The sequence below is a fragment of the Haplochromis burtoni genome, unplaced genomic scaffold (assembly GCF_018398535.1).
Source record: "Haplochromis burtoni strain Fernald_Lab_line unplaced genomic scaffold, NCSU_Asbu1 Contig_247, whole genome shotgun sequence".
Lineage (NCBI taxonomy): Eukaryota > Metazoa > Chordata > Actinopteri > Cichliformes > Cichlidae > Haplochromis > Haplochromis burtoni.
The window spans coordinates 257,404-278,949 of record NW_024582608.1 but is presented as its reverse complement, the minus strand read 5'-3'; the positions used below and the strand labels follow the sequence as shown (position 1 = coordinate 278,949).

General features: G+C 38.5%; 1 protein-coding gene across 2 annotated transcripts; it reads left to right on the top strand.

Moving 5' to 3' along the window:
* Positions 1–1,289: 1,289 nt before the first annotated feature.
* Positions 1,290–20,371, top strand: LOC102295328 (sodium- and chloride-dependent GABA transporter 2-like). Of its 2 annotated transcripts, XM_042227172.1 has the most exons (15): positions 1,290–1,860; positions 1,958–2,092; positions 2,688–2,828; positions 2,998–3,079; positions 3,373–3,505; positions 6,004–6,138; positions 6,243–6,346; positions 6,462–6,586; positions 10,169–10,281; positions 10,373–10,507; positions 17,617–17,719; positions 17,891–17,991; positions 18,116–18,286; positions 19,157–19,232; positions 20,264–20,371. In XM_042227172.1, the coding sequence occupies exons 1-15, from the start codon at positions 1,659–1,661 to the stop codon at positions 20,269–20,271; spliced, it is 1,764 nt and encodes a 587-aa protein (XP_042083106.1). In that variant the 5' UTR covers positions 1,290–1,658; the 3' UTR covers positions 20,272–20,371. The 2 variants fall into 2 exon arrangements, with proteins under 2 accessions (XP_042083106.1, XP_042083105.1); XM_042227171.1 differs by lacking the exon at positions 20,264–20,371 and having other exon boundaries at positions 1,291–1,860; positions 19,157–20,239.
* Positions 20,372–21,546: the final 1,175 nt, after the last annotated feature.

Here is a 21,546-nt window from a genome sequence, read left to right as displayed (position 1 = left end):
CTCCCTCTGCTCTGTTCTTTCCCCCCTCATCCCCAACCCAGCGTGCCAAATGGCTACCCCTCCCTGAATCTGCTTCTTGATTTCTTCCTGTTAAAAGGGAGTTTTTCCTTCCCACTGTCACCAAGTGCTTCAACATCTGTATTGACTGATATTTAGGGTTTCTCTCTAACATATTGGGATCTTTAACCTATTATATAAAAAGGTAACAGTTGAGGTGACAGCTGGTTTTACTTGTCACTATATAAATAAAACTGAATTAAATGAACTGACATTTTGCAAAAGTTCACAGTTGGGGTGCTTCAGTGTCATCTTTCTGCCTTTGTATCATTTTCAGATCCTTGGTATTGAGTATTAGCGCAGTTTAAAGAGTAAGACAACTTATCTCGATCAGAAACTGCCAACACATGACAATTCATGATAAATAATTATAATGCATAACAAATAATTCTGCCCTGCCTTAAACAGTGAATTAATTTTAAGGAGGCAAAGTTCTGAGGCTTATTGATTTAGAGCTTTTCTTCTGTTTGCAGGAGTAAACAGGAGTAGTTGCTTATTTTCTCTACAATAAATAAATAATGTGAAGATGCTTGTTAAAGTTCAAGGGCATGTCTATATCTTTACATTACTTTATTTATTAGTCAAACCAATAAAAATAAGCAGAAAATTAAATGCATATTATTCTCAGTGTGACATTTGGACTTTTTTGTCTTAAAGAGAGCTGTGTGGTACGAAAAATGTTAATGTTATAAATAGTGCCACCTAAAGGTCGATCTAAGAATTGTGCGTAATTGCCTGTTGTTATGCACAATTCTTAGGTCCGTTAGGAACTATTGGCTGGACGTCGATTTTCTTATACAGAAAAACAAGACATTTAATGCTAAACTAAATTAATATGATAAATGTTGCTAGACTCTTCAGCTGTCTGAATCAATTTTTGACATTTTTTTTTTTGGTCAAAACAGTTTTAAATGTCTTCTCTGAGTTCGAGATCCAAGTAAAGCTAAAAACCTGTTGTTTTTTCTGCATTTATTTGTTTACCGTACTATGAGTTAAGATATATGAGGCTATATAAAATAATAAATAAATAAATAACCTCCTGAGAACCAGTCTATTCATTTATATCCTCTGTAATGGACATTTGTTTTTTGTCTTTATCTTTCGACTTATTTGAGCTACCCTATAAGTCCATACATACTAAATAGAGGAAATCACGGGATTTCCATTGGTATCTGATTTTGTGTCTTTTATCTCCAAAGAGGAAGGAAATAACAAAAGAAAAGGTTTAATTGAGAAGATTCTTTTTTTCTTTATTCTTAGGAGGATGAATAATGTGTTGAAATGTTCAGTACCCCAGGCTTTGTTTTGCTGTCGGTGTCGGATGAATTAAGGCGGAGCAGTAGACCCCATCACAAGCTTCTTTCATCACTCTTTCCCCCCTGCACCCCAGAAAACACACATTTCTCTGCAGCTTAAGTAGGCGAGTACCCCTCTCAGCCAACACAAGTCACAGTAACAGGGCCAGCGTATCAGTGCCGCTGCCACATCAGTGGCATCTTTAGCTTCATATTCGTGTGATCAACCCCGTGTGAGTTTTAGTCCAGTGCGCGGGGAACTTTACACAGAAACAAAGGAAATCTGGCACCAAGTAAACCATTTAAATGGGGGACCAGATGACCACAAACGGCAAGAATGGCACCTTCACAGCTTGTGTGCCAAACAGTCACCCAGAGAAGGCTGAAGAGGTGGAAGGAAGGGGGCACTGGGGAACCAAAGCCGAGTACATATTGACTGTGATGGGTGCGATCATTGGACCCGGGAATGTGTGGAGGTTCCCCTACCTGTGCTACAGAAACGGAGGAGGTGGGTGAAAGAAACGCTCTTAGTCGTCAAGCACATTTTGTCCACCAGTATTTTTTTCCTCCGTGCGTTAGAACGAAAAATTCCGCCTTTCTTACAGGTGTGTTTTTCATCCCATACATCTTGTTCATATTCACGTGCGGGATCCCCCTCTTTTTCCTTGAGACTGCCTTGGGACAGTACACTAGCCAGGGGGGAATTACTTGCTGGAGAAGGATTTGTCCGCTCTTTCAAGGTAATTAAAATAAACTCCCCCAAATTTTTCTCCGAAATGTCAGTCATAATTTATATATATTCAGTGAGTCCTTATTTGTCAACGGGCTTGTATCCTAGTCTATTTTTTTATGCGTGTTCGATTATTCCCCTAGAAACACTGCTGAGACCGCCTCCGTGTCCAAAAATGGTCTCGGTCCAACAACAAACAGTGTTGAGGCAAGGTGCCAGAGAGGAAGTTGTTTACACTTCCAGTAGGAAAGTAATCACTGCTACTGGAAGAGGAAGAATGATAAATTATTTATGCTCATGTAAAATATTACTACACGCATGATTGTTAAGTGTAAGAACCACATGAATGCATTTCATAAATATGTTGGTTACATTCCATTTATATTCCTGCTTCATCGCACAACGACCTTATTTATATAATTAGACCTCTGCAAAGAGAAAGTGTTTACACAGTGTTTCGACTGACATTGCACTTGTATATAGCTTATGTCTGCGGTGTTTCCTTTGCGCACCTTTTAGCTCTCAGACTTTAGGTGCTGTGCAAGAACAGAACAGTTTCAATAGTTGGCCATTACCAATTTTATTTATTTGTTTGTTCATTTTAGGCATGGGCTATGCCAGTCACTTAATCATCGCATTCAGTGCAACATCTTATATTATAATCCTGGCATGGGCGTTCTTTTACCTGTTCCAGTCTTTCAGTGGGGATTTACCTTGGGCCACATGTGGACACTACTGGAACACAGGTACTACAGTACTGGTATATTCTAAAAAGCAGTGACTATTGTATGCATTGCTTGTTGTGTGCTGTAATAGTTTTGAATATAGAATATATGAAATATAATTTGAAGGCAACACCTTTGACACTGTAAATGGGCATTTTTACTTTGCTGATGTTTTATTTCCCTATACCAGACTCATGCTTGGACTTAAGCCATCTGAATCTGAGTATGACGTCCAGACTGAACACTACTCTTCCTGTTGTGGAGTTTTGGCAGTAAGCATATAGTCAACTCACACAAGTTAAACAGAATGCCCCCCCCCCCTTTTCACTCCCCTCCCTTACTTGTCTCGTTCCCTCTCTCCTCCTTTCTTTATGATCATTTTCAGATGTTTTCTTTTAACTCTCCACTTCCTCCCACACTTTTTTTTGCCATCCGTCAGTCATCCAATCTAGCACTCAGTTTTCCTCCCTCCCAATTTCCACATGTCCTTCCCTTTCACCTGCCATTCATTTGTGGTCTCCCGGTCTCCCTCTCACCCACATCACTGCTCCCTTCATTTGACCAGGCGTCGGGTTTTAAAGGTCTCTGGTGGTATTGAGGAAGTTGGGGGCTTGCGATGGGAACTGGTCCTTTGTCTCATCCTCAGCTGGATTATCTGCTACTTTTGTGTTTGGAAGGGTATCAAGTCGACAGGAAAGGTTAGTAATTTAAAAACTGAACATCTTATTTTTTAAAATTTTTTCCTTTAAAAACAAACAAACAAGAAAAGTCGTAATAGTATATCATAAAATCATTCTAAAAAGATTTTAAAAGTCCTGATAATGTGGCCTTGTGAAAGAATGTGCATTAAAAAAATAACAGAGGATTCAACCTAGAGCCTTGTGGAACACCGTGCTTGTTGACAGCAAACAAACAACAAAAAACAGTGACTCAGTACAAAAATCCAAGATGTCTGAATTAGCAATAAAGAGCCTTTATTAAATCTAATCAATTTTTATTAGAGGGTTGCAGAATGTATGTATTTCCACATAAAATTTGTATACATCATTGGGTTGTTTTATATTTGAAGGCTAAATCAAGGTTATTTGAGCTAACTCAAACTAAACTAAAAACTAACATGAAGCAGCTTAGTTAACTAAAATAAAAATAAAAACTAGGCTTTTGAAAAAAAAAAGAAAAGAAAACAAAGTAAAATGCTTTGTGAAATTGGAAATAAAAATATAATAAAATATTGAGGGACTCACTTTTAGTATTTGTTCATTTTAAAATTTCAAACTAGCATAATAAGGATTTGATGTGCGTGTTTATTGAGACTTTGGATGTCTAAGACTGACTTTCTGAAATCTTGCTTCTGACCTATCCTTTCTATATAATCTTAAAAAGACTAAAACTAACACTAAAACAAATACAAATAAACTGAAACAAACAGAACATTTTCAACATTTTCAAACAATAGAGACTAAACTGAAATCATCAAACCCATTCTAAAAACCAAATAAAATGCTGTATATATATATATATATATATATATATATATATATATATTAAAGTTATATATATATATATATATATATATATATATATATATATAGTATAACAACTATAATTAATGGTTTAGTTTAGCTTGGGTAAATAACGCCAACGATCAGAAACAGCATAGTTTTATTTCTCTGTTTTACTCATGCTGTAAAATCTGGTCAAATTACACAGTATTAGCTGTATAATTGGCAATTAGAACCATCGATTCATGTATTTTTGAAGAAATTTTCACATAGTTATAAAGTAAATAACTGCATTGTTGCACTGTTAAGACACTAACACAGGAGGTACAAGCAACCATTTAAAAAAAAAATTTCTTCTGATTGTTGAAACTTTTGGCTAGTGGCTGCTGTAGCTTGCATGGTGCACAGGGTGAGTATTGCCCCATGACATAAACTGTCGTCTGCAAACTCACATCCTGCAATTCTCTATGTTAATGCATGCATTAGAAACACTAGAATAAAGGCACACAAGCACAGTAGCTACTGGAGGTCACAGCACATTAAGTCAGTGTGTCATTACCCAGTCTTACATACCCATGCTTGATCAGGACTTGTTTTCATATTTTGATCCATACTGCTACCCCTTTATCCACATTTTTTCAATGTACAGTACAATTTGATAAAAGTTGCTCAATAGGGGTTGCTCAGTATACATGATACAGCAGGGAAAAGCACTTTGCACATTCATCCAAAATTGAATGTGACAGATGTGACATCTTCAGCTGTTTCCTAACCCACTTATATGTCCAAGCACTGGTCTGTCTCCTGCTCCCAGTTTTCCTGTATACCTGTATTATAAGTGTCATTACTGCCTGATGTAATTGTCTGTCATAGCTACCCATCTCATGCCATTTATCTTGAATTTTGTTGCTAGCAATGCTTGTTGTGACGTGCTGTTGTCCTTTTTATGAAAAAGATGAAGGAAGTCTTTTTCTGGCTACATAAATGAATATACGCAGTCTCCAAATAGTCAAATGAAATAGTCTCTTCCTATGTTCTTTTAGGACACTGCTGAACATGCAGCAGCTATGTCTCCATCCTCTATTCAGTTTACGTTCCAGATGCTTGCATGAAAACCATCTATGAACTCATTTGAATTAATCTGATACTGAAGTGTATGGTTTTTAAACTTGTCATTCATGAAATTTATGAGTAATGGGGACAAGATTCACTGTTATGTGTGCAGTGTGTGACAGGTTTCTTATTGTAAGATCTAAATGGTGCAAAAACGATACAAAGCATAACTTGGCTGGGGTTAGTTTAAGTTTCTTTCAACTTTCCAAAGAAAGTAAAGTATTTAGTAAGCGTTACACCATGTTTTAAAGCACTGATTAGTAATATCAGAAGAGCAGCTATAAAGAAAAGCTGTTGGTGTGATTTTTATCCTTTCAAAAGGTAAGTAATATTCACGTTTAAGCTAAACATTACACTGGAAGTTATAGTGATCTGATTAACGTTGTGGGAACTGTTTATTTCAAGAGTAATACACCCAAGATGCTACTAATGTGCCACACCAAAGCTGGATTTAGGAAAGCAAGTGTGCAATACAGTAAAACTAAAGAAAGAAATATGAATAAAATAGTGAAATGACAGGTTAAAACAAACTATAACTTTCTTTACCATCTCTTTTCTCTTTTTTATTTTATTTTTTTCAGGCAGCCTACTTTACAGCAACCTTCCCCTATGTCATGCTATTTGTTTTGCTTATACGTGGTGTTACCCTCCCAGGGGCAAAGGATGGGATCATTTATTACCTCTACCCTGACATCTCTCGCCTGTTAGATGCCCAGGTAAAGAAAGCACATAGAGACCCGAGACCAGAAAAGCTAGATGTTTTACAGTGACATTCATGCACTACAGACACACACACGATGATTTTGTTTGACCTTTCCAGGTGTGGATGGATGCTGGCACTCAAATCTTCTTCTCTTATGCCATTGGCCTTGGTTTCCTCACTTCTCTTGGGAGTTATAACACTTACAACAACAACTGTTATAAGTAAGTCCAGTACTAACTGTCATAAAGATCATTATGATCATCTTTTAAGTTGAGCATCAGCATCTACAACATCTGTGTCTAAGTATTTCTACTTACCATATTCATTTTATTGCAGGGACTGTTTCTACTTGTGTCTGCTGAACAGTGCCACGAGTATTGTGGCAGGCTTTGCCATTTTCTCTGTGTTGGGTTTCATGACATATGAACAAGGAGTGGATATTTCTGAAGTAGCAGAATCAGGCATGTACTGTCTCACTTCAGTTCAACTATATACTGGACATGAGAGTGGCAGTTTCATACATTTTCTTTGAGGCTTTCTGGTGTTGTAAAAATATTCAGGAAACCTGCATGGCAGTAAACTTTTCACCCTTTGGGAAGATCTTGTGATTCTTCTTTTCTTTCTTTCAATCATAAGAAGCTTTCTGGCAGAGCTCATATGTTGCTCTGTCATTTTATTTCTCTTTTGATATTTTGGCTTAAACTTGAATCATCTTAGTTAAGGTGAGTCTGATTAAAGCTAACCAGTGGATACTAGGAATGCAGAGGATAAAGTTGGCAACCCTGTATTATTATCAGCAGATAATAATACAGGATTGCCAACTTTCAGGCCTTTTGGGAAGGTGGCTAATAGTTGAGGCATGTAACTATATTTATTATAGGCAATTAATTGGTATTAATTCATTTTTGGTATATATATATATATATATATATATATATAATTTTGATAGTAATAAATACACCCAGCACGCCCCTGCGGGCGGTTTATCCTTCAAGCTCGGGTCCTCTACCAGAGGCCTGGGAGCTTGAGGGTCCTGCGCAGTATCTTAGCTGTTCCCAGGACTGCGCTCTTCTGGACAGAGATCTCCGATGTTATTCCCGGGATCTGCTGGAGCCACTCGCCTAGCTTGGGAGTCACCGCACCTAGTGCTCCGATTACCACGGGGACCACCATTACCTTCACCCTCCACATCCTCTCGAGCTCTTCTCTGAGCCCTTGGTATTTCTCCAGCTTCTCGTGTTCCTTCTTCCTGATATTGCTGTCATTCGGAACCGCTACATCGATCACTACGGCCGTCTTCTTCTGTTTGTCTACCACCACTATGTCCGGTTGGTTAGCCACCACCATTTTGTCCGTCTGTATCTGGAAGTCCCACAGGATCTTAGCTCGGTCATTCTCCACCACCCTTGGGGGCATCTCCCATTTTGACCTCGGGACTTCCAGGTTATACTCGGCACAGATGTTCCTGTACACTATGCCGGCCACTTGGTTATGGCGTTCCATGTATGCCTTGCCTGCTAGCATCTTGCACCCTGCTGTTATGTGCTGGATTGTCTCTGGGGCATCTTTACACAGCCTGCACCTGGGGTCTTGCCTGGTGTGATAGACCCCAGCCTCTATGGATCTTGTCTCAGAGCTTGTTCTTGTGCTGCCATGATTAGTGCCTCTGTGCTGTCTTTCAGTCCAGCTTTGTCCAGCCACTGGTAGGATTTCTGGATATCAGCCACCTCCTCTATCTGCCGGTGGTACATACCGTGCAGGGGCCTGTCCTTCCATGATGGTTCCTCGTCTCCCTCCTCTTTCTTGGGTTTCTGCTGCCTGAGGTATTCACTGAGCACTCGGTCAGTTGGGGCCATCTTCCCAATGTATTCTTGGATGTTCGTTGTCTCATCCTGGACTGTGGTGCTGACACTCACCAGTCCCCGGCCCCCTTCCTTCCGCTTAGCGTACAGCCTCAGGGTGCTGGACTTGGGGTGAAACCCTCCATGCATGGTAAGGAGCTTTCTTGTCTTTATGTCAGTGGCTTCTATCTCCTCCTTTGGCCAGCCTATTACCCCAGCAGGGTACCTGATCACGGGCAGGGCGTACGTGTTGATGGCCCGGATCTTGTTCTTACCATTCAGCTGACTCCTCAGGACTTGCCTGACCCTCTGCAGGTACTTGGTGGTTGCAGCTTTTCTAGCGGCCTCTTCATGGTTCCCATTCGCCTGCGGGATCCCCAGGTACTTGTAACTGTCCTCTATGTCTGCAATGTTGCCTTCTGGTAGTTCAATCCCCTCAGTTCTGACTACCTTCCCTCTCTTTGTTACCATCCGACTACACTTCTCCAGTCCGAACGACATTCCAATGTCATTGCTGTATAGCCTGGTAGTGTGGATCAGTGAATCGATGTCTCGTTCACTCTTGGCATACAGCTTGATGTCATCCATGTACAGGAGGTGGCTGACAACTGCTCCGTTCCGTAGTCGGTATCCGTAGCCAGTCTTGTTAATGATCTCACTGAGGGGGTTCAGGCCTATGCAGAACAGCAGTGGGGACAGAGCATCTCCTTGGTAGATCCCGCACTTGATGGTGACTTGTGCTATGGGCTTGGAGTTGGCCTCTAGTGTTGTACGCCACATCCCCATTGAGTTCCTGATGAAGGCTCTTAGGGTCCCATTGATCTTGTACAATTCTAGGCATTCCAGTATCCAGCTGTGGGGCATTGAGTCATAGGCCTTCTTGTAATCAATCCAGGCAGTGCACAGGTTGGTCAGTCTGGTCTTGCAGTCTCGGCTGACTGTTCTGTCTACCAGTAGCTGGTGTTTTGCGCCTCTGGTATTCTTGCCAATTCCTTTCTGTGTCCCGCTCATGTATTGACCCATGTGCCTGTTCATCTTAGCCGATATGATGCCTGACAGGAGCTTCCATGTAGTACTGAGGCAGGTTATTGGTCGGTAGTTGGAGGGGACCGGTCCCTTCTTGGGGTCCTTGGGGATCAGGACCGTCCGACCTTCGGTTAGCCATTCCGGGTGTCTCTCGTTAACTAGCAGCTGGTTCATTTGTGCTGCCAGACGCTCGTGGAGTGCAGTCAGCTTCTTTAGCCAGTAGGCGTGAACCATGTCGGGCCCTGGTGCTGTCCAACTCTTCATACTGGAGACCCTTTCTTGGATATCTGCCACTGTGATGGTTACTGGACCCTGTTCAGGGAGGTCGCTGTGGTCTGCCCTCAGATCCACTAGCCACTGAGCATTGCCGTTATGGGTTGCGTCCTTCTCCCATATGCTCTTCCAGTATTGCTCCGTCTCCAGCCTTGGTGGTGCTGTTCTCTTATTGTTCCCTTGCCACTGAGAGTACACCTTTGCTGGTTCTGTGGAGAACAGCTGGTTTATTCTCCTGCCTTCTATCTCTCTGGTGTACCTCCTCAAGCGGCTGGCCAAGGCTGTGAGTCTTTGCTTGGCAGTTTCCAAGGCCTCAGGTATGGACAGCTTGCTGTATTTCTTATGCACCTTCTTTGTCGCACCTTTCTGCAACTCCGTTAGTTGGCTAACCTCCCTCCGTGCTACTTTGATCTTGCCCTCTAGCCTCCTTCTCCATGGAGGGTACTGCCCCTTCAGTTCCTCTCGCACTCAACGATCCTTCTCCTATCGCACTTGGGGCTATGTACCCAATCTCGGGTGGGGGTGATGATTTCTCCCCCCTGTAAGACAGTAAGACAATAATGCCAAATTAGTTTCCACAGCTAGTACACCAGTATGGCTAGGCAATAAAAGTCTATGACGCTAGAAACATGATTGAGCAGCTGAACTAAAATAACAAGCGAAAACAGGAACTTTAAATGGATTGTACTGCAGACCACAAGGCAAACTGCTGTGGCTGACAAAACAATAACAACAAAAAAGGATGTTTTCGTAAAGAAATTGATGGATCCCTTGGCCTCTCCTTTAGCACCATAATAGAGATAAAAGCAATAAGACAGTATACTGAAGTATCCACACATAACGATTCCTGTCTGTGTCCTATAATTTACATCTTTGATCTGTCTTTACATTATTTGTTTGTAGGTCCAGGGTTGGCATTCATTGTTTACCCCCGTGCTGTAGCCATGATGCCAGTGCCCCAAGTGTGGTCGGTGTGTTTCTTCCTCATGATCATTCTGCTTGGGTTGGATAGTCAGGTACTAATCCACGTTAGAGTATGTATGAATGAAGAAATGGAATACTATGTGACTAATAAACAAACCGTGTGTTGCAATTGGTTCCTTACAGTTTGTTGGTCTGGAGTGTGTGATGACATCACTGGTTGATCTTTTTCCTTGCCTGCATCAAGGCTATAGACGTGAGCTGCTTCTGCTGGCTGTATGCTGTACCTGCTGTTTGCTGGGACTCTCCTTGGTCACTGAGGTACGTATTCAGTACAGACGGAGCTACACGATAAGAAAACATTAAGGAAGTTTTTGATACTGTTTGACCGATATAGCTCTTAATGTGATTTGTAGTGAGACTGAAAGAACTATATAAGGTATGTAGTCAACTACTAACTAAACCTTAGTTATTGACACTACATGTTTTAGTGTACAGGTAGAATCAAGGGAAGTGGCCTCTACTGGAACACATTTAAAAAATAGGGATGAAACAGTGGGGTTAAATCCATGTATTCTGGGGGGCTAAGACAGATCTAATGAAAAATAAACGAACAGAATAAACTTATACTATAAATCTTATATCTAAACATTTAGTTTTACCTAAAAATGAGACCGCTATGGTGTGCTAACTAGAATACAGTTCATATTTAGGAGTTTTTTCCCCAAGGATCCAATTTCCAAGTATGGAAGAATTCTTTTACATAGCAAGAACACGTATGTGCTCCAGATGTGAGTTTGATCAATTTTGGTTTTGGTGTAACACTATAACCCGCAACTGAAATCCTTTACTCTTGTCACTGTGCAAAACAAGTATTGCATGTTGCATTCTTGCTCTTTTATCTCCAGGATTACTGCTACTGTGGTGTATACTTTATGAATGATGCCTTTGAGTTGGGGGGAGTTGTATCTGGGGATTGCGTGGGTTGCATTTGGCCACAGTTTCCATGCTGAGTAGAGCGGATGCAGCTGTCATGACTGGTGGTTGGGTATCACTTACCTTTGTAACACTGCCTTTTTATACTGGTTCCAACTTAGTATCTTAGCAGGGTTCCCACTGCACTAGAGCCTCTATAGCTCCAGCTGTGACTGACGCTTCCTTCTTTTGACGTTCCAGCTCTAGAAAACAGCTGCATTTTAATTATGTATTTGGGTCTTCTGCTCATCTAAGGTTCTTGAATATGTTGCTGTAGCTTCTCAGTACTTGCTAATATGTGTCTTGTTCTAATAATGCACTTTAATCAGCATGTCCTGCTTGCCTGACATTCAATGCAAAGATTGTGGTTTGACGCTACAGCAATATTTCTCTTGCTCATGTTTCAGTGTAACCTTGTGCATTAATCAATGCTTTGTTGTGTTCTTTAAATGAATTAATGGCTTTGCTGTAATATCTAACCTATTTAACACAAGCTAAAGTTAAATTTAAGGTGACAGTTAAATATATATGGCTGACATATATATGTTTTTTAATTATTTTAACTGGCAAAATAATATACACAAAATTTTGTGATTGGATACCATTTAATTATTGAAGTTCCAACCAAGATATAATAATTTATTTGATTCCAAATTACTATTAATAAGAAAAGACAAATTTAAGTTTATTTACCCCCATATCAGTGACCTGAAGTAAAATACAATTCACAATAATGCACCTCGATTGAATTTTCAAGTTTTAACACTTTCAACATATCTATGTGGTTATTTTATTAAGGTTAAAATCATGTGCACTTAATTAACTAATTATCAGCAAGTGTGACCACGTCTATAATAGTGGATGTTTTGGCAGTTTGCTGGTCTGGAGCACTTAGGTGAGTGTTAACACTATGCCATGCTATTCTGGGAGTGGACATTTTTAAGATTAGGCCATACAATGCCCAGGAAAAAAACCCTCTAAGCCTCAGTTAGCATGTTGAAGTTTATAATAGAAAAAAAAACCTGAATAAGTAGGGCTTGCCTGGAAGGCTTACTAAGAGAAAACATTTTTTCCTCTAAAAAGAGTATGACAGATTCGGTTTAGCTTTGCAAAGCAGCATCTGAAGAAACCACAAGTATGCTGGAACAATGTCCTTTGGCCAGACAAGATCAACGTGGAGATGATTAGCCATAATGCACAGAGTCACAGATGTCAAGCAACTCATGAAGTTTACATTACTTGCTGGAGGAGGGGTGATGAATCAGGCTTGCTATGCAGCTTGCAGTCATTGAGCAGAACATGCCGTAGTATTTTAGAGTCAAATGTGAGACCAACTTGAAACTAAAGCTTGGCTGAAACTGGGCCGTGCAACAGGATAATGATTCCAAGCACAACAACAAATCCAAAACAGAATGGCTGACAAAGAAAAATAAAAATCAAGACGCTGCAATGGCCCAGACCTCAAACAGACTGAAATGCTGCAGTGGAGCCTTAACAGAGCTATGCATAAATAAATTGTTGTAGGGAAGACTTGGCTAAAGTTTCTCAGAATCAGAATATTTCATTAGTCATTGGGGAAGACTGGGCTAAAATTCTTCCACAATGACATTAGAAACCAATAAAGAAGTTATTGCTGCGAAAGGGGGTTTTATAAGGTGTTATATCATGGAGGTGCAGGCTTTTGGATTGAGCACTCATAACAAGCCAGATGATTCATTTCTTCTTTAGCCTGGAGCATGTGGTGTCTGTGTGTTCCAAAAATGTCAATTCATGACCACAGAGCAGTTTTTTACTCCATGTCCATGTTGAATGAGCTCTGGCACAGAGATAACAGCAGTGTTTCTGGATTGTGTCCACATAAGGCTTTTTCTTTGTCTTAATCTGCATTTGTGGGTGACGTGGCAGACAATGATTTCTGGAAGTGATCCTGAGACTAGTAGTGCAGTGATTTCCATGACAGAATCATGCCTGTTTTTAATAAAGTGCTGTTTGAGAGCTTAGGGATCAGGCATCTAATATTAAGAATCAGCCTTGTCCATATTCAGTCTTGTTGACAGACAACATGTTATGTACACATAGATGATAAGTTGTTTACAGTCTTCACAATTTTACAATTTACAATTTGAAATTGTGAGATGGAACTGTTGGAAAAGTGAAGATGAAGTCACCTGTGTCCCAAATTTTCTTGTTGAATCGCTGCATATTGGAGAAGTGAAAATGTTTTTTAGCTGGAGGATCTGGTCTTTTAGAATCAGAATCAGAATACTTTATTAATCCCGAAGGAAATTATGGGTTACAGCAGGCAGCACGCTAATGGCGGATGCGCACTTACAAAGGAACCTTTATAAGTGTAGGGCAACTAAACTGGCCAAACGGAGCTCCAACACAAGCATAATGTAATTAGAGTACCATACCTGGAATGAATGTAGAAAAACATTAAAAGAGATGTCTTTTATCTCAAAAATCTCTTTAAAAACACCACAGAAGAGAAGTTTCTATGATGAAGCACAATGCAAAATCTGGTAGTTAAAACCACCAGCTTTTCTAAGATATTACTATAGTAATATTAGGAAATCAGAGTGCTCATTACAGTTAGTTTGTATATATGGTATATATATATAACTATATATATATATATAAATATATATATTATATTATTGCACATAACAGCAGGGTGCAAGATGCTAGCAGGCAAGGCATACATGGAACGCCATAACCAAGTGGCCGGCATAGTGTACAGGAACATCTGTGCCGAGTATAACCTGGAAGTCCCGAGGTCAAAATGGGAGATGCCCCCAAGGGTGGTGGAGAATGACCGAGCTAAGATCCTGTGGGACTTCCAGATACAGACGGACAAAATGGTGGTGGCTAACCAACCGGACATAGTGGTGGTAGACAAACAGAAGAAGACGGCCGTAGTGATCGATGTAGCGGTTCCGAATGACAGCAATATCAGGAAGAAGGAACACGAGAAGCTGGAGAAATACCAAGGGCTCAGAGAAGAGCTCGAGAGGATGTGGAGGGTGAAGGTAACGGTGGTCCCCGTGGTAATCGGAGCACTAGGTGCGGTGACTCCCAAGCTAGGCGAGTGGCTCCAGCAGATCCCGGGAATAACATCGGAGATCTCTGTCCAGAAGAGCGCAGTCCTGGGAACAGCTAAGATACTGCGCAGGACCCTCAAGCTCCCAGGCCTCTGGTAGAGGACCCGAGCTTGAAGGATAAACCGCCCGCAGGGGCGTGCTGGGTGTTTTTTTTTTTTTATATATATATATATATTAGGGGTGCAACGATACTCGTATCGATATTGAACCGTTCGATACAGTGCTTTCGGTTCGGTACGCATATGTATCGAACAATACAAAATTTTTAATTTATTTTATCAACTTTCCTTCTGACGATGCTGTCTGTGTTGAGCGCTCAGTGGATCTGCGCTCGACAGTGCAGCCTAGGCGGAGTAGTCGAACGCAGATTCACTGAGCGCAGGGCACAAGCTAGCGAGACAGAAGTTGCAACATGGAAAATTGAACCTCCCCCACCCTCATTCAGATCTGGGGCCTGTTCTTCGTACGTCGCTTACTACATCCAAGATCAAATGACACATCCAAGACCAAATCATCGCGCTAACCGTGAGCTCGCTAATCCGGTTCTCCGAACACACCTGCTGTTGACGATTAGTACAGCTGGATGAAGTAATGTGAGATCACTGGGTGTCGTAAAAGGGGCTACGCATCGATAGTAGAAACATTGATCGGCAACCCTCTGATTGGTCGGCGAAAATGTCGAAGGAGCGCGCTCGGTATTTTTCGGCAGCAGAGCAAGAACTCTTGAGTGAGGGATTTCAGGAGTTTCAGAGTTTAATCAGAACGCAAGGGAACACTGCAAAGGCTGCAAAAGCAAGGAGAGAGGGCTGGCAGAAAGTTGCTGACAAATTAAACTCGTAAGTAATTTAATAATAACAATAATAATGGAGTGGATTGATATAGCGCTTTTCAAGGCACCCAAAGCGCTTTACAATGCCACTATTCAGTCACTCTCACATTCACACACTGGTGGAGGCAGCTACGGTTGTAGCCACAGCTGCCCTGGGGCAGACTGACAGAAGCCAGGCTGCCATATCGCGCCATCGGCCCCTCTGGCCAACACCAGTAGGCGGTAGGGTAGATTTATTATATTACACTATATTATCCAATATTATATTACATTATATTATATTATGTTATATTATATCCCTTTCACATTAGAGCCACAACAGGACCCACTAGAACATGGGAACAAGTAAAAGTGAAATATAAGAATATTCTACAGAATGGTAATATTTATCACTTATATTGCTTTTCGTCTCTTGGAAAGAGACCCTGAAATAATCTGTTTGTTTGTTCATAACAGCAACCAAGAAAAGGGCAGAGCAAAAAAAAGACAGGTGGTGGTCCTGCACCCCCTCGTCAACAAGTTGGTTAAGTAAATAATACCCTCACGGGAATATCGATATCTCTCAATGAGCACACTGTCGCGCTGAGCTAAAGGATCCTGTCTATCCCGCAATATACGCTGAATTCTGAGGACTCTCCTTATCAATCTTGCACCTTCCGCAATGGGTGGCTCGCGTATACGGACAGGACATGGCTGCGACAGGCTTCCCAAATCCACCTTCGCTTTTATAGCCGTGGTCTCTCATCTTGATTACACGAAGTAATTTGCAATTACTACTCTGAAATATGAATTACATCTGTAATAATCACATACATGTAATAGAATGTTAATAGTACATTTCCCTTTTTTAGGAAATGACCTGTATGTATCTGTGTGAAATCAATAAAGGATCAAGTGCTGCATTATCTTTAGTTACATTGATGTTATTTATTTATGGTGAAACAGTGGTGGAATATCGCTGTTGCTTTCGTATAAATGAAGCGGACATACCTGCGTGGCCGCGATCTAATCCTGTTTACATAAAGTAAACCTGCTCCCGAGCAGGTTTACGCTTACGGCTCTGTTGCTATGGCAGCAAGTCCCGGATGAGCTTCGGGGAACCGAACGATCCAGGATCACGCGAAATCGTCAACAATCTAATCCAGCTAACTTACTTAGCGAGGTACGAAGAACGGACCCCTGGCCTTTGGAATTATTTTGGTTTTCATGTGAAGTATGACCCTGAAGGTAAGCGCGTCATGGACTAAAGTAAAACAGTATGTCGGATGTGCCACACAACGCTCAATTACATGGGTGGGAACTAGTGTGTTAGCGCAGTTAGCTCGTTAACGTGTTGCCGTCTAGCCCCACGCAGGGCGATCCACGGTAGCTCGTTAACGGAGATTTGCCGTGTTGTGGCGTTAACGTCATTTCAGATTAACGCTGACAGCACTAGTGGGAACACAACGAATATGACTGCACATTTACTCCGACATCATCCTAGTGCAAAGACAAGTGGAAGCAGACAAAAACAACAAGCACGCATGCTACAAACTTTACCCGAGTCATTTAGACAGCCGTTAGCACATGATTCTCCTTATGGGGACCTGATATGTTTAATATGCTGCTGAGAATATAGCCCAGAAGAAGCGTATAGTATAGCTTTTATTTTGGAAAGAGCCATTTCTCTGTAATAAACTCTCTTTTCCAAAGATGAGTGATTTCTCGATCAGATATTTTATTTTTTTATTACTTTGTTGTTTCAGCAACATTAAATTTAAAAACTGTACTTTTGAGTTAAAATATATATTTATAATTTTAATAAATGACAAATTAAAAAAGCATGAACATTTTTGTATCGAAAAAATATCGAACTGTGACACCAAAGTATCGAACCGAACCGTGAATTTTGTGTATCATTGCACCCCTAATATATAACTGTAATGACGCTCTGATTTCCTAAATTTTAACAGAAAGAAAAAGACACTGATCAGAAGAGATTTCATTTGATAAGGTGGATTTCAAGATTCTGGCAAAAGGCCTATAATAGTTACCCTTTTCTTGGAAAACACTTTTAATTTTAAAAACTTTGCACTGCAAAAGTTTTTAGATAACAGATCTGAGATCACTCTGGTTAAGTCTCAAAATGGCAAAGACATAATTAGGCAACATACACGGGAGCTACAACAACTTACTGTTTTCTGGTGTAATATACAATTTTACAGTATTACCATGGCAACCACAATTAGAATAAACATCAGAATTTTTATATAAGTTTTATAAGTTTGCATCTAATTGGTATAAAACCATCAAATTGCTTTAGTAAATTTTTAATTACTCTATTAAAATGTAAATTGCTCCAGTAAACCCTAAGGAAAAAAAATGCATTATAAAGTCATGCCAAGGGACATGACCAAGCATGCTTGTGTCAACTGTTGTGAGTGAGACTGAGTATGTCTGTGATTAGCTTTATTTCCTAACTTTCTTTTTATCATTGGATTTGAACGACTGTGTATTATTCCTCCTGTCCTTTTTTGTTTTTTTAGGGAGGAATGTATCTGCTTCAGCTGTTAGATCATCATGTCTGTAGTGGCACCACTCTGCTGCTTCTCTCTTTTTGCCAGTCTGTGAGCATTGGCTGGGTGTATGGTAAGTCAGACAAATAGCCAACCAATTACAGACTGTGTTGTGACAAAAAAAAAAGACGCTGCTCAGATTCAGAACAATTTTCATTGAGACAAAGACCAGCGTCTGCTTGTTTGGTATAAATTAGTTTGAAATAAATGGCTGGTCTTTCTAATAGCTCTCTTTTACCTAAAGGTGCTGATCGTTTTTATGGTAACATCTCAGACATGATTGGCTATCGTCCACACCCATTCATGAAGTACTGTTGGCGCTACATCACTCCTTTCACCTGTTTTGTAAGTCATGTCATATAATAATGTGTAATTTGTGTTTCCCTTTCCACAGTTTTGGCACTGCAGAGTATTCACACTTTTCAGTTTCACACTGAAGAATAATCCACTTTGTCTTATTTCATCACAGGGCACCTTTATCTTCTCCATTGTCAGATATTCCCCGCTGAAGTTCAGTAGCACTTATGTTTATCCACTCTGGGCCAACATCTTGGGCTGGTTCATTGCCACAGTCTCCCTCTCCCTCATTCCACTGTTTCTATTATATAAAATAATCCAGGGAAAGGGCACTCTTCGACAGGTGAGCCTTTTTTCTCTCAAAAATTGTGGAATCAGTATGAGATGGCTTATATTTGATGGGGAAGGGATTCACTTTTAAGAACCATCACTGACAAAGAAAAACAATAACTTATGACATACATTGAGCATTCACTGTTTTTATTGTTTATCTCTGCTTAGTTATTTTGGTGTATTAGACATAGAATAGTTTTTATCAGTGGGAAAAGCTGTTAAATGTATGAAAATGCAGTTAAAAGTCCAAAACCTATGACCCTGTTCACATTTTCCAAAGCAGTCCAGTCTGAGTTGGAGACTTTGGTTGGCTGATTCTGGCCCCTGGGTCTGAGAAAAGTGTTTGGATTTTCCCGCATTGTTAAATTCAGTGTTTGAACATTTTTAAAGAGTTTTGGACTGCATACACTGAATCCCTGGCCTTTCACCAGGAGTATCAGCATCAGTATCTCAAATCATCTTACATAAGAATGGGTTTATGGGAAACACTTTTAGAATTAATACATGGAAAACAATGGACTCTTTTTTTCTGTTTAATTAGCGAGCCTTACTCCACCATAATGTGACCGTGGCCTCTGAGTTTCATGTTAAGTCAGTTCTGTCCTACTGCTGCAAATACTTATCAGCACACTAAACGTATTTCACCTTTTTTGTGTTTTTATTACATCTTCATGAAATGTCAAATTATAATATTGTAATACTGAATTGTTCTTTTACAGGAAAACTGAATGCAATTCTTTCATTGGTTGTAAAGTTTCAAGATTGTATTTAATTGTGCCTCATGTCTTCCAAAAATGTTAATCAAAAATCTATTTAAAGATAGCTTTTTTTTAAATCCTCAAAACAATTACAATCTACAATTTATCCTTTCTTTCCTCAGCGTTTCTTAGAGCTCTGCCAGCCTGTAGACGAACCGCTGTTTGATCAAAACCTCCATCTTGCTTTGGGACGAGATGGTACAGCAGACCACACAGACCTCGCTTCTTTATCATGCAATGGGGAAAACACTCAATGAACACAATAACATAACGGACATTGTAAATTACTCTCTGCTCTTCTGAGCTTTTATCCATCTAATGAAACTTAAAGAGTGCTTTGAAAAGAACAAACATGCCCTGAAATTTTTACCTACAGCTTTCACATTTGTACCTTACCTTAGTTTACCTTTATCTAATTATATTTCATCTTTAAGCTTTAATATTTTCAATAGCAATAAACATATATTATCAAAATATATTAGAACAAGCTTATATACTGTTTATATAGTTTGTCTTAAGCGAGCTGAATAATAGAACTGCACACACACACACACACACACACACTCATATAATTTTAAGCTGCGTTACCATTTCATATGAATAAATAAATCCCATGTAGTGATGGGATCAAAATGCTGGCATTCTGATCCATGAGAAGGCAACTCTGTAGTCAGTACTACATTATTCCATGACTAAAGTACTCATGTAGTACCCATCTGTGAACTCAGGCGTAGTTTTGAACTCATCTGTTAATTCTTGTAACTGTATCTAGACCGTTTACCAAATCTGTCCAGACAATTGTTACTATTAATTCAATTATTATTTTTTATTATTTTGTATCGGTATTGTTTGTTTTGCTTAGTCACTTTGTTCATTTCATTTCAGTTTCAAATGTTTAAAAGTGTTTGCTTCTTCATTTTTTCCATAACATGGAGGGTTTTGTATTAAATTCAGAATGTGATTTGCAATAATGACGTCCCAGTCTCAAAAAACACATTCTTCTTGTGGTGTTGTGTTGATAATTTTGACCAAAGGGACAGACTAAAGCTGAAGAAATTTTCTGTATATTATTATTTTAGCTTAGATTCAATACGATATGAAAAGTGGAAAAAGCAGCCAAAATCTACAGAAAGGCTGAAGACCACTTAAAAATTCTACAAGAATATTTTGCTCCTTGTAGTGTAGGTAACTGTATTGATCTGACAATGGAAATTGTTGTGTTACTGCAGCAATATAAAGAATAGGAAGCAAAATATGAAGAAAGGAGGAGTGGCTTCCAGCGTACTGTAAGTATTTCTGTTTCGCAATTTCTTGAATAAAAAAATTAACCCTATATATTTTTTGTGCAGTAAAGCAGATTATTTAATTAAAATGTATTTGAAGAGAAAATAAATATTTTCCACTTAGTGAACCAAACTATAATTTATATATATATATTATTTTACCAACAGACACACACTTTGTAATTATATATAATATATATATATATACTATATATATATATAAATTGATATTATATAATATATATATAAATTACAACATATGAACTTATATATATATAATATATATATTAATATAATATGAATATAAGTAATATATATAATTAATAATATTATTATATAATAAATAAATATATATAAATATAGTATATATATATGAATAAATAATATATATATATATAAATAATATATATATAATATATAATATACATAATATATATATATACATAAATTATATATATATATAAATAAATATATCACTATATATAATATAATAATATATATATATATTATAACTAATATATAATATATATATATATTATATATATATAGATATATAAATATAGTATATAAATATATATAATTAAATAGTATAGTATATATTATAGAATATATATAAATAAATTGTGATATATATATATATTATATATATATATATATATATTATATATAAATATATATATATATATATATATATATATAAATATATATATATATATATAAATATATATATTTATATATATATATATATAAATATATATATATATAAATATTTATTTATATATATATATATATATATATATATATATATATATAAATTATAGTTTGGTTCACTAAGTGGAAAATATTTATTTTCTCTTCAAATACATTTTAATTAAATAATCTGCTTTACTGCACAAAAAATATATAGGGTTAATTTTTTTATTCAAGAAATTGCGAAACAGAAATACTTACAGTACAGCTGGAAGCAACTCCTCCTTTCTTCATATTTTGCTTCCTATTCTTTATATTGCTGCAGTAACACAACAATTTCCATTGTCAGATCAATACAGTTACCTACACTACAAGGAGCAAAATATTCTTGTAGAATTTTTAAGTGGTCTTCAGCCTTTCTGTAGATTTTGGCTGCTTTTTCCACTTTTCATATCGTATTGAATCTAAGCTAAAATAATAATATACAGAAAATTTCTTCAGCTTTAGTCTGTCCTTTGGTCAAATTATCAACACAACAA

Bases quoted from the DNA above. Each gene is read 5' to 3' on its own strand.
- LOC102295328 (XM_042227171.1), top strand. From the start codon at position 1,659: ATGGGGGACCAGATGACCACAAACGGCAAGAATGGCACCTTCACAGCT. The intron at 6,587-10,168 runs GCATGTACTGTC...ATTTGTTTGTAG, and splicing joins TTCTGAAGTAGCAGAATCAG to GTCCAGGGTTGGCATTCATT. The intron at 17,992-18,115 runs GTAAGTCATGTC...ATTTCATCACAG, and splicing joins TCACTCCTTTCACCTGTTTT to GGCACCTTTATCTTCTCCAT.